The sequence below is a fragment of the Cnephaeus nilssonii genome (assembly GCF_951640355.1).
Source record: "Cnephaeus nilssonii genome assembly, chromosome: 9".
Taxonomy (NCBI): Eukaryota; Metazoa; Chordata; class Mammalia; order Chiroptera; family Vespertilionidae; genus Cnephaeus; species Cnephaeus nilssonii.
In genome coordinates, this window is record NC_137080.1 from 10,606,362 (window position 1) to 10,626,131 (window position 19,770).

The window sequence follows — 19,770 nt, forward strand, 5'->3', positions numbered from 1 at the left end:
CACACATTTCCTGTGATATTTTCATCATCGTATGAAAGCAAGTAAGAATAATTAAAAAGAGAGTATTTTGTTTGACAAAGAAAAATCTGAAGAAGATGGCTCTATAAAATTTATATCAAAAGCTCTGTGCAGGCCAATTTTTAGGAAGCATTTGACTGCAGACAAATTCAGGTGCTGGCTGATTAAGAACCAGTGAAGAATGGGGGACTCATTAGGTGCTATATTGAATCAAATGGCTATTTAATAGCTAAAAGTAGCAGGGAAAGGTTGGAACAAACCTATTAGTTTTGATAATATATGTAGGACAGGATAAAACTATTTCTTCTCCAAGCACACTCTTAAAGAAAACAAGTCTTTATAAGCTTTTCACATGGAAATGGTATCTTAAAACTCACTTAAGGGCACTCATTTAATGAAGATTCGAAATGGGAAACCAAAGTTCAATTGATTTGGGAGTAATTCCAGGTTAGCATTCAATTCGTAAAGCAACGGTTTTTTCCCTTCCTCCTTACACATTATTCTGCAAACACTAAAGCCTTGTGGAATTTTAACCGCAGGAGGACTCAGGTTCCATTCTTCAGGACACGGGGCCTCAATTGCAAAGGTGCCCCCTCTGGTATGTGGGCCGTGGGGCTTGTGGTAACCAGGGAGCCAGTTATCAATGCACTGAGTGAGCTCCATTTGTCAGAGAGATCGAGAAACGCTACCGAGGAGGTTTCTCAAGGTTCCACAGTATACCTGCTTTAGAATCCTTGGGGGCACATAGTAAAGATTCAGATTTGCAAGCTACACCCTGCCTACTCCTGAATCAGGCTCTCTGGGATGTGTTACAAGCTCCCAGGTAACTGTTAGGTCACAGATGCCCAAGCTGTGGGATATCAGAGGGCGATGCTTGGGTGTTTATCGTAGTCAGTGTGTTCATATCCAGTCGGTGTGTGAGCTCAACTTTATTGCATTCAGGACTATGGTAATAAAATAGTGCATTTTATTTTTTAAATATTTATTGAAGGCCTGCTATATGCAAGACCCTGTGTGCTAGGTATGGGGGTAAATGATGACATTAAAGTATGTAAGATAGTTCCTGCTCTCAGAGGAGCACACGCTTATTGGTAAAGGAGATAGACGAAGGTTCTCCAGAAAACTGAGCAAAGGGCTGGGGCAGAAGAGCCAGTGGGGGCTGCTGGCCTAGACTTCTTCCTCCTCTAGCTGAGGTTGAACCAGAGGGTAAGAGGATGCCAGCTCCCTCTGAGCCCTGCCAGACCCTCTCCTCCTCCTTCCTCTCTCCTCTCCCCTCACCTCTACCTACACGGCACCTGAGGATGGACCACATTATCCGATCAGGTCAAAGGGGCACAGGTACTGGGACACTGTGGGAATTGGGATGGGAGGGAAGAGAGGAGAGGGGGAAGGCTTCAAGGACTGACCTTAACTGTGCAACTTGGTGAGCAAGGCAGAAAGAAATTTCCTCTGCTCTAGTCTGTATTTTCTGCCAAGGTTGGGTCCTGCTAAATAGCTAAATTGGAATTATGTATCAGTGGATCTCAGGACAAATCATAGGCCAAACACAAATCACATTATTGTACACAAAATCCGAGATCAGCAAAATCTAAAAAGCGGTGTGCTCAAATGCAAGATGCCTGGAGGAGGAGGGTGGAATCAGGCTCCAGGGAGGGTCGCTGCGTCTCCTGGAGGGCATGTGATTGTCAAGACTGATCTTTGAAGTGGAGGAAATGAAGAAGCACTGGAGGTGACGAAGGAGAGCGCAGAGGGGACACAAGTTGTAGGGTTTAAGATCCACTAGGAAACTTCTGGGCTAAGAGCTGCCAGAGTGAGTGCCCTCCTCCCAACACAGATGGTGGGGCATCCAGGACCCAGAACTAAGTCTACACTCAACTGTGAAACCCAGACAGTCTCTTCTCCCTATTTTCATGATTTATGATGAAGCAAAATCGTGCCAACACCCTATCTCCTCCCTCTTGCTTCTGTAGTTGGCACTTAAACAAGAGCAGAGCAGTTATGGAAGGTCACCAGGACAGAAAGCCCTAGGGGCCCAGCAATGGACAATTGTAGGGTGGGACCTCACCCCAGGGTGGCCTTTCCTTCCCCAGCATGTCACCAGTGTACCCCCTTCGAGGAGGAACAAGGGGGCCTGAAAATAACCTCATTCAGAAATCTGCCGCAAATCACATAGTCATCACAAGCCCTTGTACAACCACTCCCTTAAGCATTAAGCCCTAGAGATAGCATGTAGGCCTCAGTTGTGTTTCAGCTCCAGGCTCAGAAAACAGCAAGGGCAGGCAGGGTGATGACAGCTGACATCAGGACCAGCTGTAATGACTAAGGACCCCTGCCCTGGCACCAACCAATCAGTGGAGACCAGAACCCTGAAAGGGGGACACACCTTGAAAGCTGATGAATATTCTATTAAGATCCTCCCTTGGGACCTCCTCTAAAATCCCTGCCCTTAAAAGCCCTTCAGCCTGAGGTCCTGGAGCGTGCTCTTTATCTCTGCTAAGTATGCTCTCACTTTTCCCCACACCTCTCTTTCCCCTGGGCAGCTCCCTCTCTCTGCCTCTACCTTTCCCCAAGGCATGTTTTCTTTGCCTTTCGTTCTTCTAAGCTCCAAGGACCCTTCTTTTGCCTCTGTAACTTGTTTCCTGAGCCCACGCAGCCCAGCTGGCTCACTTCTTCCATGACTCACTTCTTCTAATAAACTTTTGCTTGTATTTGAGTCTTAGCTCTGAATTCTTTCTTAGCCAGAACTCAAGTTCTGAGGTTGTCGAACCAAGGTCCAAGTCATCACCAACAAGTGGTGCCATTTCACTGCCAACACTTCCTCTAACATTTCACAAAAAATACTCAATGAGAATATGTGTTACAATCGATTTATTACTTTATTGCATAGGGTCAGGGTTCAAATCCCAGCTCTATCTCTTGCCAGAAGTGTAACTTTAGGCATGTTATTTAATCTCTGTGCCTCAGTTTCTCTATCTGTAAAATGGGCTAATAATAGTACCAATTTCATGAGCTGTGGAGCACAGCAACCAATTCAATTTAGATATTATTCTTTCCCTTTCCAAAATTCCTACAAAACGTAAATAAAATTCAAACAGCTCAACAGACCATTTACTTTGAAAATATAAGCACATGAAAGTTCCAGTTGTTGGTGCATCTACACAATGAAATACTACGCTGCGGTAAAAAAGACGGAATTCTTACCATTTGTAACAGCATGGATGGAACTGGAGAGCATTATGGTAAGCGAAATAAGCCAGTCAGAGAAAGATAAATATCACATGATTGCACTCATTTGTGGAATATAATGAACAACATAAACTGATGAACAAAAACAGATCCAGAGATAAAGAAGCATCAATCAGACCATCAAACCTCAGAGGGAAGGTAGAGGAGGGTGGGGGTAAGGGGGAGAGATCAACCAAAGGACTTGTATGCATGCATATAAGCCTAACCAATGGACATAGACACTAGGGGGGTGAGGGCATGAGTGGGGGGTTGGGGGGGGGGCAATGGGGAGATAAGGACACATTTGTAACACCTTAATCAATAAAGAAAATAAGGAAAACAAAAAGAAAGTTCCAGTTTCAGTGGAACAAGAGGCACATCCTTTTAAAGCACATCCTGTTTAGGGCAGTCTGTTGAATGTAAATCCTAGAGAAGCTATTTGTTTTGTGTCTCATTACACCAATGGGTCTATTTATGTAACACCTAAATCCCCACACCTGCCCTCCTGCACGGATCCCTGGAAGCCATTTTTCACTCCTGCCTTCAAATTGGAAGTGTCCTTTCTTTCCTTAGACAAACATGACTTCAGGTTCCATTTCAGCCTGGCTTTCTCAGATACAATCATTCAAATCCATTCTTCAACAACAAAAACTTATCAAATGCTGACAAGTTCCTAATGGCTCCACTAATCCAGTGAGGAACTTCTGCACAAAGCTTTGGAGACTTCCAAGTTTCTCTATAACTCTGCTGTGTAAAGTGAGAACCCGGCACCAATAGCAGTTATGTAACCTGGGAACATGTCAGTAAATGCCCCAGCCCAGCCCTACTACATTTTATCAAGACGCCCATTGATTGATTCATATGCATACCACCATAGGAAAACCCATCCTTTAAATAACAACCTAGGTGCACTCATTTGCTCTATAATAAGGGTAGGGACCAGTTCATTGTGAAATGATCACCAAGTTGACATTCTTTAACAGAATTAAATACTTATTCTCCAAAGAGATTTGTTAAGTGTTATCATCTGTGCTTATGCAAGATAAAAATAAAACAGACCCTCAAGGATAATCTACTACACCTGATAACTGTTTATCTTCATTTCTTGCCAAACATCTATGAACAGGCTGTGACCAGCCAAAGAGAAATTTTTCCAATTGCTTGTTTCTCCCTGTGGATAAATTATGGAAGCCATTACAAGCAAAGGCAATGGAGATAAGGAATGCTTCTCCTTGATCCTTGTGTTCTCTTAAATTATACACAACAGGGTTAGATTATTGATTAACAACAGGAAGGCCTGAAATTCCCCCAAAGGGTAGAATGTAATCATGAACCACAGTTCAGGACGGATGTGTGATATCAGGTCCCTCTCTCCTTGTCCTTTCCTTCTGTCATGATTATCTGCTGTTATATATGTCCTTTGATAAGCAATCTTGAGAAGAAAAGAAACAACTCATGAATTAAAACTGAATCATTTGTTCTCGGGAAATGCACGCAAGAGGCCACAGAAAAAAAACATAGGTGGGGCATCTGAATCCATTTTTAAATTACAATCTCTTTGCTGCAAAAAGGATTTGAGGTAATCCTCCTCTGAGGATATGTGTTTAATGATTGGAGAGAAAAAGGAAGGGAGGGGCGTGGTGAGGGAGAAATATTAATCCACATTAATCAGTTGCCTCCCAAACTTGTCCCAACCAGGGATGAAACCACAACCTAGGCATGTGCCTTACTGGGAATAGAACCCTCAGCCTTCTGGTGTACGGGACAAGCTCCAACCAACTGGGCCACCGGGCCAGGGCCGTGCTAAGTATGTTATACAGTTTCTTTCAATCCATCCTCTCCACAACCCTGTCAAATAGGGATTGCTGTTCCTATTACACAGAAGAGGAAACTGAGGACAACAAGCATTCAGAAATCTGCCCCAAATCACATAGTCAATAAGAGGCAGAGTCTTGATCCCAATGCAGGTTCACTAAGCTCTCACCTACTACACTACAGTAGCGACCTAACAATGTCTTTCCTCAGTGAAATAACTAATTTTACCCAAAGCAAGGTGGGCATCTAGTTTTGAAGAAGAAGAAAAAATCGGATAGACATGAGAATAAAGTCAGGGAAAGAAGTGAGTCTGGGCAAGCAGCACCCCCTTTTCCAGGCCACCCCTGATTACCAGTGCTCTGCGGCAGCCTGCGGAGCTGTGATGCCCGGTGGAATCAGGCTGCATATAGCTGACGTGACTGACAAGCTTTTGGAGACCTCTGACTGCCAGATGAAAGGACTCCTCTAGGTACCTATAATTACTACATATCCAAAAGGATGTATAAAACATGTTCCGTGCCCTTAAGGAATTACAGTATAGTTGAGGAGATAAAAATGTATAATGATGTGTGCCAACTACTGTTACAGGAGAGTATTATAAGATCCTAAGTAACATTTTTAGCGCTCTATAGTTTTGTACACTACAATCTCTAACAAGAGCTCAAGGCTACCTTCTTCTCCTTGGTGCGGGAGGGGTCGTTAAGGTAATGTATTCCTCAGTGAGGCCAGGATGGCAAGGAATGGTGTTCTCACAGGGGAGTGTGTGAAGGTTCTTAAAGCCTTTCCCCCTTGGCTCCTTCCTGTTGTTGGCCTCATTTGCATGGCTCATTTTTCTCATTTCATACCGCCAGTGCAATAAGTAAATGGCTCCAAGGTCCCCCTTATTGGCGGGAAGAAGCCAAGAGGGCATCTGGGACTGGCCACAGGGAAAGGCTAAGCTGGGAGAGTCCAGTAGTTCTGCTCTGGATCTCATAAAATAACCATCATTCCTTTCCTGCTTCTTTTCACCATCAGGGGTGGTGAAAGCTCAAGGTCAGGATGAGAGTGTGAGCCTGGAAGAAAATTGTCAGGTGTCGGGGAGCACATGAGACTTGGTGGGAAAGTTTGTAAGGACATCCTGAGAAAAGGGAAGTGTGTGGAAGGCCGCCTGCCCTGTTTACCAGAATGTCCTCCTTACACACTTTCCCACCAAGTCTCATGTGCTCCCCAACAGTCAGGAAGTCACTCAGCCTGCCTTTCACCAGGCTTCAGGCTTCAGGCGCAAAAAGGAACCCTGTTAGCTCCCCATAGTCAGCTCGCTGGAGCAGCAGCCCACACGGGGTTCCTTTGTGGGGTGTCCTCTCAGAAACCTGGGAAGAGAGAGGCAGCTCCCCAAGGACTTAGACATTTGGTTACCAGGTCATCCCCCATCTTTGCCCAGTGACACAGCCAGCACGTTTACAAACATCACTTAATTTCCTTTTCACAAAAAAATGCCAAGGGGAAGAAGACAGGAAAATCATGATTACTTTCCATGATAAATGAGGAAAACAAAACTCAGAAAGAGTAATTGGCTTTCACTGGATCTAAGAACTAGTAGGAGTTGGGACAGGGCTATGACTGGAACTTCAAACTCCAAGTTCTAAGGTATTCACGCAGCACAGCCTCCAGCTAGGGCGTCACCAAAGGGGCAGGGAGAAAGCAGAGCCCTACGAGTGGATCACCTGAACATCAGTCCGGTGAATGATTTGGAGATGAGCATCAGTAATTACCACATTGTAGACAAGAGTCAATAATTACTAATTCATATTCTCATTGGGGGGAAAAGAATGTTCATTTTTCTTTACATATAAAATAAGAATGACCTTCCTGGATCCAAGAACATTAGCTCTAAAACAGGAGGCTGTTCTGCCAAACAACCTTGTTCTCCTCGTAATCCATTGTGAATTTGTCATCCATGAATAGATATAAACTTTTATGAGGACTGATGGATAGTTTTGGCCTGCACTCTCATTTGGGCAAATGATATCTAGTTGTTTACTATCCACTGTAAGAAGCAAAATAGCCTTCCATTTGACTTTGGGAAACCTTATTAAGATTTGAGGGACAATGAGCCTGTTTATTTCAGACCAGAGATGTGTTCAAGGCCTTGGTGAGCCGTTTCGTGTTCGCCTCAATCATTTTCCTCAGCCAGTGTCTTTCCTGACAAGAATTGCAATCAATTTAGCCTTTTATTCCACCTTGCATGATCATTCTTGTTGTTACTTTCTGGATGTTCTCCAGCTCAATTATGCCTCTTTTAATCATTGTTGTCTGAAACTGCATCTAATCTTTCATGTGTAGATAAATCAAAGCTTGCGCAGGGCACAGCTATGCTCCCTGCTGAAGGATGTCAGTGTTTTGATAGTCTCTTTGGGCTGCAGTATCACACTGAGTGGAAGCCCCTAGGTGATAACTGACAAAGACACTAGGCTTAGTAGGTATTTCTGTGGCTTACTACTATTCTCCTCTCCCCTCAGGAAAAAAAAAAAAAAAGATTTAAGTCACTGACAAACACAGAAATTTTTCTAAGCATTTCCTCTTCTAGGTCACCAGCAAAGATGTAAGACAAATCAAACATTGATTTTTTTAAAAGTATCTGATTATACTTTTCAACCTATCTGTCCCCCATTAGTTTTTTAAAAATAAAAGTGAATTAATTTAATTCAATACCTGTTTCTAAGTGGAAGATCACAAGAAAACACAATTCCTTCAAGTTGTATGTTTTCAAAAAATTAGAATATTTCATTAACATGATAAGAAATAGCTATTTTAACCTCAATGTCAAAATTAAGTTTAGTGATAAAACACTTGTAGCATAATCATTGAAACTTAAAACAAAACAAAGGTGTTATCTATAACTACCATTCATTCATTTGACAAATATTTATTGAGTGCTACTATGTGCCAGGTACATGTTCTAAAAGTGTGACATGGTGATTATTAATACATACTCCCCTCACCATGGACCTTACATTACTTAATATTATTCTGGAATATAAAAACTTAAAACAAAAGTAGATAAAATAAGATAAAATGAATTTTTTTGTCAAGTATTCCCTATTAAGAAAAAATTTGAAAGATTATTGAAATAAAAAGTTCAGCAACATAAAGCACAAAATCAATAATTTTCAATATTACAACAATCTATTTACATATAGTAGAAAATATTCCATTCAGAATAACAACCAAACAATTTTAAAAAATATCTAGAAATAAACCTTTTGTAAGAAATGTAAATCCTTTATGGAACCAAAGAATGCTATAATATAAAACATTCAGAGATAGTAACAATATCAAACAAACTCTTAGAAATAAAAAAAAAAGAACCATAGGGAAGAAACTCAACAGAAAGACTGAAAGACAACGATGAGAAATTCTACCAGATGGTAGAGCAAAAAGATAAAGAAAAATAAAAGAAACAAAATAGGAAATATAAACTATTAGTCATGAGTGGAAGCCCCTAGGTGATAACTGACAAAGACACTAGGAGGTTCAACATCCAAATAAGAGGAGATCAGAATAACAGAAAGAGAAAATATAGAGGAAGAAATCAGTGAAAAAATTCAAGCAAATATCCCAAAACAGAATATCAATTTCCTGATTGAAAGTCCACTGAGTACCCAGAATGGTATCTGAAAACTGACACACAGTAGGCACAAAATTATAACCGTTTAGGACAACAGAAATAAGAAGCTTCCATAGAGACAGATTAGATTTTCATATAAAGGGTCAAGGATTAGTCTTCTCAACAATAATACTGTAAGCTACATGTGGAGAAGGACCTTAACATTCTGAGGAAAAATGATTTTGTGGCAGAGATATTTAATGCTCACAATACCTAGGAGGTCTATTTCTCAATGCCCTTGCAACTGAGCAGGGTTTATGGCCAATTCTGGTCAGCAGACTGCTTACAACCATGACTTGTCATTTTCAGGATGAAGGGATAAAAAGCCTTTACACATTCCTCCAGCTCCTCTCTGCCCTGCCATTGTGACATGGAGGTCTGAGTGGAGAAGCTGAAGCCACAGGATATAAACGGCCTGGATCTCTGCAAGACCTCTGGAAGGGAACTTTCCTAAGAGCCATCGGACCCACAGATAGTCTTACATAAGCAAGACAAGCTCCAAAGTGTGAAGCCACTGAAATTTTGCATTACCTTAGCCTATCTTGATTAATATAGATTCCCAATCTGGAATTTTATATCCTGTCCAACTATCAATTAAGGATAGAATAAAGGCATTTTCAGAAATGCAATGTCTCAGAAAATGTCCATCTTGTGCACCTTTTCTCAAGAAGCTCCTGAGGAAAGAGATGTATGGAAGATAGAATAATGCCCCCCACCCAAAGATGTCCAAGTCTTAACTTCCAGAATCTGTGGATATGTTACCTTATATGACATAATAGACCTTGAGATGGGGAGAATATCCTGTATTACTCATATAAACCTAACATAATCACAAGGGTCCTTATGAGTGGAAGAGGGAGAGAGGAGAGTCAAAGTCAGAGATTTGAGCTACAATGCTGGCTTTGAAGATGGAGAACGGGGCCAGGCGCCAAAAAATGTAGGTGGGCTCTAGAAGCTGGAAAGTTGAGGAAATAGATTCTCTTCTAAGAGCTTCCAGAAGGAAGGAGCCTGCCGACTCCTTGATTTTAGACCCACTTCAGACTTGTGAACTCCAGAGTGATAAGATAATAAATTTGTGTTGTTTTAAGACACTAGGTTTATTGTCATTTGTTACCGCAGCAACAGGAGCTAATGCCACATGGCTATGCAGGAAACTGGAAGCAAACAAAAGAGAGTGAAGGGAGCTCCTGGGACACATGTGAGCGGGAGGCTGGGTGCAACCAGCCAGATGGGAGCAGATGCCAAGGCCCAGGAGAGATGTCAGCAATGCGACACTGATAAAATAGCTAACGTGTCTGGAGGCTATGAGAGGAGATTTACATCACAGTTTGGGGGTAACTTGGAGACCACAGAAAAGTATGAGCATGAATTTCCAAACCAAGACAATTATTTATTACAAAGAAAACAAAAAGCTAAACAGGAAAGGAAACATTATCGTAATGGCTCAGCTGTGGCAATTATTTACCTAGTGTCAACAATAAAAACACTGAGTACTCATTTAGTCCAAATAATACACGCAGTTTAGGAGAATTCAGAATGAGAAGGGTGCTTGCATGGTGGTAGTGGGCAGCCTGCAATGAAATTGCTAAATCCTGTTCCACGAAGGATGCCAACGGAAAATGCCTAAAGCTGAGAAAAATCAAGAAGAAGCAACACAATCAGGTTACTCAGAGATATGAAAGCTAATGCAGTTAATAGAATAATCGCTTCTGAAGAGGAAAGAGTAATAGGGAAGGCGTAGTCAGGGGTCACTTTTTATAATAAGCCCATGAGCCATCTCATGCTTTAAACTCTATGCAGTAGGTACCTTCTTCACTTTAATTAACATAAACACTATATAAAAGGACCGGTAAAATATTCATAACAAATGATGCATAAGACTTTAGTACCCTTCATATAGATAAAGAAAGACTGGACAGGACTGTGAAAAACTCTTCATTATGGTTGCCTCTGAGTGGTGGCAGTATGGGTGATTATTTTTTCCTACTACTCTATAATTTTTCTACTTTCCAAATTAAATCAAAGTAAGAGCATGTATAATATTTAAAACCAAAAAATTGATCATATGGTCAAGGAAGACATAAAAAAAAAAACACAGAAAGAATTAGGTAACTATACTGGGAGCTGCTAAGATGATTAAGTTACTAGCAACTTTGAAAACCCTGAGGCAACTGTTCCCCTGCCAAGAATGGTGGCATTTACTAAAACAATATCTTAATTAAATATATCTACCAGATACAATCTCCTAACTTATAAGAACTTTTGGGTTCCATAAGCTGTCCCTCCTTTATTCCTTGGGCTAGTTTAGCACACTAACTTGTGTGTTTATAGCCCAAATTTGGGATGTTTATAGACCAAATTTTCCTTGGGCTAGTTCAGCACACTAAGCAAGGTCTTTTACCTTCAAATTTAACATTTCATGCTTTATTTAAATATCTCTCTAATGTTAAAGGCAACCCAACCCCAACAACTTGTTAAGCCCATGATTGTAATTGGTGCTGGTTTCAATAAAGTTTGGAGAACATGGTATCAGTGATAACTAGCTCTTGGGTCTTGGGCAGTGGAAGGGGGAAGATGCTAAAAGAACAATGCTACAAACCACGTATTTTCAGACCTCTGACTTCACAGAATGTTTTTAATTACATGAAAAAGACAGAAGTGAAAGATGTACTTAATAGCACTAAATATTTGTTGAGGAAGAAATGAGTTCACCATGTTCTTCTCGGGGAAAAAGTGGACACATTACATGCTCCTAAAATTGATAAATTTAGATGTACTGTTTCTGAACTTGGACACAGATCTCCAAGGAATGTTGAAATCTCAGGGGGCCACTAACTGGGCCAAACACCTCCATGTTCATGACTAAGAGCTGTGATGAGAACAAAGGAAAGTGAAGCAAGAATACAGGTGACTTCAGGATAAGAAACAATAACCCTATTATGTAAGGCTAATTTGTTGGCCTTTTGCAGATTCTTTTACCTTCTAAGCTTTTAATTACCCTTCTCAAACAAAATACCAAAGCATACAGTTCTTTGGAGCTCAAACACCCTTAGAGTTATTTAAAAACAAAATATTCAAGTCATTAATTTTCCCACCATTTGCAAGGATAAAAAAGAGAGAGATTGTGAAAGGGACTCCTTCAAGGTCATGCTCATCAGAGTGAAACTGATTCCTGACTCCCTGCCTCATTCTGTCCTGCTACTTCTTTCTTTCTCGAATCCTAATATATTTATCATGAATCATTAAACACAACCCTATTACCCAGTGCAATTGATTCTTCCACAAAATGAAAAGCAGCTCCACTTTCTGTAGTTTTTTTTTTTTTTAAGGACTTTGGGTAAAGTCAGGTTTGGACACAGAGAACAACAATATTAAGAAAAGCTTTATGGCAATGGGCCATGGGAGACCTTGCTTAGTGTGCTGAACTAGCCCAAGGAATAAAGGAGGGGCAGCTTATGGAACCCGAAAGTTCTTATCAATGAGGAGACGGTATCTGGTAGATCAACTAATATGTAATTAATTGCTTTTAAAAATCCAAAGAAAATGGGGTTGGAGATTGGGAGTGAGAATTACTCTAAGTTTTCCAAAATTGAGTTACCAAAATCTGTCAAAGGCCCTATAAATGAGATACTGAGAGTACTTAAGGACCCACTGCTGGGTGCTCACATGTGCTTGGCATCATGCTAAGTATTTTCTGTTTATTGCATTTAAGCCTCGCAGTTCCAAGAGGTGGACATTACTAATCTCATTTAGAAATTAAAAACAAAACTGAAGCTCAGTGAGGTAAAGTACTTAGTCACATCTCTAGGATTTCAACTGAGATCTGATTTCAAAATCCATACTCCTCAGCCTCCTGTAACTAACAACAAATAAGAAAGAGTGAAAAATCTGGCGAGCTAAAAAGTTTTAAGTCTAAGGCATGTATATATTGGGTATATGGGGTGTACATTTCATTTATTTCACTATTTTTTGTTTGGAATACTCCACAGTTAAAAAACAAACAAACCACTGATAATAATGGCTACTGTATTGAACAGGGCAGGCCTAGAAGAATAATTCATTGTGGAAATCAATTGTGAGTATTACATCACCTTCATATTTCTTATTGCATTACCCAAAATATTGCGCATCTTTCTGAAAGATATAAAGGAAGGTTGGAACTACCATCCTTGTAGTTTGCTTTTAACTTCCATTGAACAGAATGGAGAATTCAGAATTTTCCATTCCTGACTCTAAGGACAAAGAAAGGAAAGTTGACAGAGGGAGAGGTTTCACATGCATTAGAGGAATCTGAGATGTATGCCAAGACTTGAACAACAGCACTCAAGACTCTAATGATGATGGGGAAATGGATCATGGGGGTGAAACCTCAACTATGAGTCTTCAGATGATGACATCCTACATCAAGTCTCTGAAACTCAAGAGTCAGTTAGTGAACAATATATTTCTAATGACAAAAAGAAAATGTGGTATTCTCATGCAATTAGTCATCAAGAGAAAAAAAAACCATCAGAATTTTGCAACAAGAACCTGGATCATCAATTTTGTTCAATGAATGTGGGACAGTATTCTTTCATCTTTTGTGATGTTTATATACCAAATTTTACTTTACATACAGTTTGTTAGTGGACAATTGCTGAAGGTGTATATGTCCACAAAGGTGACTGGAAGGCAAAAGATTAGGGAGAAATAAAAAAATTTACCAGATGGTTAAAAAATTAAGAGTCCATTGTACACACATGATAAATGGTGAGAACTATTTTTTGGTGATATACTAAGGGTCAAAACTTGTTTATTCTAACAGTCAAGGTCCCAAGTAACTTATATAAAAGAGTAAATTCTAGGAATAAGGTAAAAATTATTGCATTTCTACTTAAATTGGTGATCTTGAAATGATTAAAAGCATGGGCCCTGAAGCTACACAGCCCTGGGCTGGATTCCCAAGGCCAATACTCAGTGCATGACCTTTGGCAAGTTATTCAGTCTCTGTAAGATCTAGTTCCCTCATCTGTAAAATTAGGATTAAAAATTATTTCCTTTTTATGGAGTTTTATAGAGACTAAACATGCATGCAAAGCACTTGGCAGAGTACTTGACACATAAGAAACAATAGACATCCGGTATGGAGCAGGATTTTATTTTCCTTGAGTTGTTCAAACCAACTCTCCTTATCTATAAGATTTGCAAACCCGAAGCATGTGAAATGATAACTGGCTTGGTAGGCACTAGAATTGATCATTGCAAATGCTCGATGCTCATGTTCCAGGTGAAGTGAACCCAGGAGGAGTGAGGTCAACCTTCAGCGGGGAGGCTGCTCTGGGAGGGTCCATAAAACTGCAAATGGTGCTTTAGGAGCCAGAGTACCGCAGGCTTTCCAGTCCAAGTTCAATATCACACCAGGATTTTTTTCCCCTGGTCTTTAGGTTGAGCAGACATTACTTTAGTGAATTCAAATTATACAGAACAGCATAAGAAATAGGGTAAAAATCTCATCATCTGCAGAAAATATGGTGATTGTTCCAGGCTCTTTTCTGCACGCGCGCGCGCGCACACACACACACACACACACACACACACACACACATGCATGCACACTCACATACACACACACAATTTTATAAGAAGTGCAATCATACTAAGCTTGCTGTTTTATGCCTGTTTTTATGCTCGAGGCTATCTTTCTGTTTCATTCAGAAGAGGCCTACATGTTCATTTCTAGGAGTGATCTAATCTTAAGGACTGTGTTCTGTACACACACAGAATGCCAGCAAAAAAGTGGTCAACCAAAGAAAATATTAACATCTGTTTTGAAATGACTTAGCTCAAGAACTGAGGTGAGCTGCGAGGTTAAAGTAGATTTGAAAAACAAGTGAAAATCTTTTATGAAAACACTGGAGACAATGAAGACCTGGGCCCTGTCTGTGCCGTGTGGCACACACCCCATTCCCCAAATGGCTATAACTTGTGGAATGTGAAATTTGTAGAACTGCGCTTTTAATAAAATGAGAACCTGCCTATAAACCTCAGTACATTTTCAGGGCTTACAAATCTTATTTTATCTAGATCACAGTTCTTTGGGTCTTGGCATCAAAAAGTTATTTCTGAATGCCAAACTGAGATGAAAACTGTGGGTCTGACTCAGTCCTGCTGTCCCCTGCCAGGCGGGGGGGTCATGCTGGAGGCCACACATGTATGAGTCCTTATCCTCTGGGTGCCACCATGTCCTGGATATGCCAGTGGTCTGTAGACCTAAATAACCAACACCCCACCTCGGGGGACACTCAAGGGACCTGTATGTGGCAGTCCGACCTCATCACTGCTGGGATTCATTTCCACCCTGCCAGAACGAGCAAGCATGGATGAAAAGATGTTAACACACCAATATTATTTTTACCTGTTTTTATATTATTCTTATTTTGGCTACTGCTTAGAAAGTCAAGAGTGTTTTTGCTATTCCACTTCTAGATAATGAAAACAGCTACAGTGAAAGACTGTATTATATAAACTTCTGCTAGTTTAAAGAGATTATAGCCACAATTTTCAAACTTGGAAAAGCTTACAATCTTTTATTCTGAAAGTGGTGTAAAATGATCTGATAGGACCTGATCAGTTTTGTATCACAGGGAGCCTTAGTTGGAGGTGGCAGAAGAGGGAGGGGTGCAGACCAGACTGCGGGGCGGGTAGGGGGAGGCAATGCACTGACCGAGAAAGACCTTTAGGGCCAAGGGAGAGCCCCCGCAAACACAGAACCCAGGCACTGAGGACACTAGCAAAGGGACAGACAGGATGGCCACCTCAGCATGCGGAAGGCCCCCAGGCAGACTAAAGGGGTGGCCCCAGGCTGGTCACCAAAGACTGAGTACAAGAAGGTAAGTTTATATAAAGTGGGCCTGGGTCTTCTGAACAGGTAAAACCCTATTTATCAAACCCGGAACCCAAAGCAATGCCCCGACATGCCATTGAAGGGAACAGCTGATGGGTCTCCCATACAGAGCCACCTAACACCTCCTCCCTGCAAGGCACTTGGCCCCACTTGGGAGAGAAGTACAATCAGTGGCAAAGGAACCTAGCAGGCCAACTGCGCTATTCTTCTTTCCCACCCTGACTTACTTTCTCTCCTAGGCAGGTTATTGACCAAAGGAAATACGTTTTCACTACAAGAAAAGTTACAATGGGAATTGTCATGATACTAATAAATAGCCTTTATGTAATAAGCCATACCACTCCTTGTAGGCTATTAGCAGTAAAAAACCACACAGAAAATGGCCAGGGGAATGTTTTTCTCTATATCCATAGCACCAGCATCTATCAAGAGCTTGTTAGAAATGCAAACTCTCATGTCCCACCTCAAATCTACCAAATGAGACACTCAGGTGCCTGGGTCCTGCAATCTGTGCTTTAACAAGCCTCCAGTTTGAGAATACTGGCCTAGTGGAAAGACCTGGGATAGGAGCCAGGAGATATAATTCAGATTCCAGCTCTGGGTGGCATGGTCCAACTCAGTGAAATTGAGTGAACAGCATTGCACGGACATGAGGAAACTGAGATAAGATGGACATTGTTCTTCTCTTCAGATGGTGTCCAATCCTCTACGTACTTTTTCCTTCCAGGGTAGGAGCTATTTTGTTGCTGCTGTTCTGGTTTTGTCTCATATTTGTATTCCTAGTACCTACAGCTTCACAGGCACTCAATATGCAGTGGGCCACGCGGTAGAGCCATTCATGACTGCAACCAGCACTACTGTACCATTCATCAATGATCTTAATGTTACTCCAGTCTAGTTAACATTCCCCACCACTTATTTAATGCTCAGAGCATGCCAGATGCTGAGTGCTTGTCATATTTCACCTCATTCAGTCCTTTTAAGCGTCCTATACTGTGGGCAGTATTTTTAATCCTACTTTGCACATTACAACACTCAAGTTCAAATACTAAGTAATTTGTCCAATGTCAGACACTGAAAGTGGCAGAGCCAGCGGTGAACCCGGAAACACCTGATTCTGAAGCTCATGGTTTTAAATGGGGTGGAGTTCTTCAAACCCCCAACTCAGAGCTGATGTTAGGATACATTCCCAGCTGCTAAGGTTAGCGGTTGGTTTTCTTCTCATATGTACTTAAAACTGTACTTTGCAGGCAGCGCCTTCAGTTGCCAAAGACTGTCTTTATATTTTTGTAGATTGACATTTAGTTTTCATTGACTTCAAGAAAGCAGATAGTGGTAGAGAACTACATTAATACTTCGCTAGATGGTTCTGACCCTTAAAAAGTAAAGCCCAAACTGCTTATAGAAAGAATAAAAGTGGGCACACAGGCCAGGCCACGTCAGCCTGGGGAGGGCACTGGCAGAGAAATCTGGTTCTAAGGGGTCGAGCCTTGGATGGAGTGTACCAGTGAAGGCAGGCCGGGGAGAGGTGGGCAGAGGTGCGTCTAGCTAAGGCTCTAGGGATGGGGAGGCTGGGTTGTGGGCATTACATCATGGGCCAGCATGGATGCTGAGGCCAATGAGGCAGCAAACAGGGGAAGCAGCCAAAGACCTGAAGTCAGCTGAAGGCTCCAGTGCTATGACAGCTACAGCTACTGATGAGATCCTGGCTCTCCTCTCTCACCATTTTGGCTACCTCCTTATGCCTCCTTTTCTCCATACTGTAAGTCAAAGATTAGCTTGACACCCGCCATCGACTATTTTCTTGTGAAGAATTCAGGGCCAGGAGAGATCTGGTTGGGGTTGGTGGAGGCTGTAGGTACTAAGAGAAGGAAAGGGGGATTTATACCACAAGCAGAGGCCTTACCTTACTAGGAGGTGGTCCATGGTCATCCAAGTAAGTGGAATTTCCTAGGGAAACGAAAAAGAAGAAAGTTGGCGAATCAATAGTTTTAAACCCAAAATGAATTCAGTACAAAGTCATTGCAAATAAGCATTCTAGATATATTTCTATTCAGACAACCATACCAAAGAAAAATAGGCAGGATTTTTGCTGTATTACCATGCTTGGTTAATAGTTTCAGCAGTTACAAACATTCCATACACATAGGTGTGTATGCACATAGATATACCTATGCAGAAACATGCACCATGATTCCTCACCCAATATCTGTAGATAGCCCAGTGTACATCAGAATTACATGCAGGGCTTTTTAGAACAGATTGCCCCGCCCTGTGCCCACAGGTTCTGATTCAGCAGCTCTGAGCACTTGCATTTCTACAAGTTCCCAAGTGAGGCTGAGGCGGCGGGTCCTAGAACCACTGCACCGTTTCTCCACTTTGTCTTGATTGTCAATTTCCTTCATTTTTTTTCAGTCTAGCTTGCTTCCAAGCTCCGTTTGTCTTAGTATAATAGCCACTTGCTGGTTTGTGTGCTTTCAGAGTGCATGGTTACTGTTTCCTGATGAACAAAGACTCCGAGGGGTTAGGGCAGGAGCTAAAGGTTATTGAGTTTCTTTAATATAGCAGGTACTCTGCTAGGTGTTTTACAGGTGTTCATTCATGTAATTCAAGTATCATGGGTGGGTTGTAATTATCCCTGCTTACGGAGGAGAGAACGGAGGCCTGGAGAAAGCCAATCATTTGCTCATGGTCACACAGCTATTAAATTGCGAGAGGAGAGAAGACTGTTTTTTTTCTAGAGGTTGCTCAGTTATCTGCCTATCCAAAAAGCCTAAGGTGTTGACATCTCCGGCAACCTGGGTATGGCCAATGTGCCCACCTGGCAACACGTTGAATCACTTGGGAGAGCCAATGATATGACCAGTATAATCAGAGACTCTTCTCCAAGGGGCAACACTTGTCGGTCCAGGGGAAATCATCTCCACAAGAAGTGAAGTTAACCAGGCTTTCTAACAGAACAAACTATAACAAATATGGTAAACACAAGAGTACTTAGAACAGTAGCGGAGGGAATAAGGTAAATGTCCTCCTTGGAGTAGATGAAAGATGATTTTTTAGGAAGGAGCAAAAGTGACTGAAGCAATTGGAATAAAAAGAGGAAGCAGAGCTTAAGCCAGGGACAGTTCAAGTGGGGAAATTTATCCAAACATAAATAAGTGGGCTTGGCCTGTGGGCCCTTTTTCGTCCTGAAGCATCATCCATCCCCTTTTCTTTGTAGTCTTCTGATTTATCACCCACTTGATGTTAACAAGGACTGTACTCTCACTGGCCAGTTGGACGAGGTAAAGGGACAACGGCCTGCAATATTCATGTACAAGAAAGACACTTAAGCACAAACACCTGGCATGCTCGTGATTGCGTTATTTTTAAGAAACTTGGAAATATGAATGTGACTTACAGTTTGTTAGCTCTTAATGATTGTGCTGCACTCCACTGGGAACATAGACAAATAGGAAGTGAGACCTATGTCTGGCTTAACAAAGAGGAAGTGTGCAAAAGAATTCAGAAAAACAATCACCTGAGTCTAGAGAGATATTCAGAACTGTCTCTACAAAGCAATGGGTATAGCTGCAGAGGGGTCCCATGTGCTCATCATGTAAGTGTGTCTTCCCAAGAGGGAGGCAGAAATCCCAACGTGCTTCAGCATGTTCTCCAGGTATCAATCTCAAGCTCCAACAACTAAGTGTTTCTAAAACACTGAAAGTTTCCATAAGAACCAAAGTTCCTGAAACTCCTAAAAAGGACTGACCCATGCCTGAATGCTGCCTCAAACTCCAGACGTGGGTCCCACTGACTCCTTAGCACCTCTTCTTGATTGTCTACAGGCAACTCACACTTTGCCAGGCCAAGCAGAACTCTATATTTGCTTAGATTCCACCCCCCAAATTTCTGCCTCCCCTGTTTGCCTTGTTGGGTTACCGGATACAGCCTTTCTCCCATAGGCTCCAAAGTCCAAGAGTCATCCTTGATTCATCTCCTTCCCTTACCCATCCGTACAATCCAGTTGCAGGTCCTATCGGCTCAACCTTCACAATATTACTCAAATCTGATCACATTTCCCCAGGCCTTCTGGGCCATTCAGGAGAGCCCTTGTGTTTCTTCCATGCTCTCTAATTTTTTTCCTACCCATACAGCAATCAGAGGGATCTTTTAACCTTATCAACCCAACCATGTTAGCCCT

At 41.6% G+C, this 19,770-nt stretch overlaps 1 protein-coding gene across 1 annotated transcript in view; it reads right to left on the minus strand.

Moving 5' to 3' along the window:
- UST (uronyl 2-sulfotransferase) overlaps nucleotides 1-19,580 on the minus strand; it is a gene marked incomplete at both ends in the record, with an annotated part of 166,170 nt that extends 146,590 nt beyond the window's left edge. Inside the window, 2 exons of the mRNA XM_079781154.1 lie at nucleotides 17,494-17,537; nucleotides 19,577-19,580. Coding sequence (XP_079637280.1) covers nucleotides 17,494-17,537; nucleotides 19,577-19,580 — 48 coding nt within the window. The remainder of the gene's footprint in view (nucleotides 1-17,493; nucleotides 17,538-19,576) is intronic.
- Between the last annotated feature and the right edge of the window lie 190 nt (nucleotides 19,581-19,770).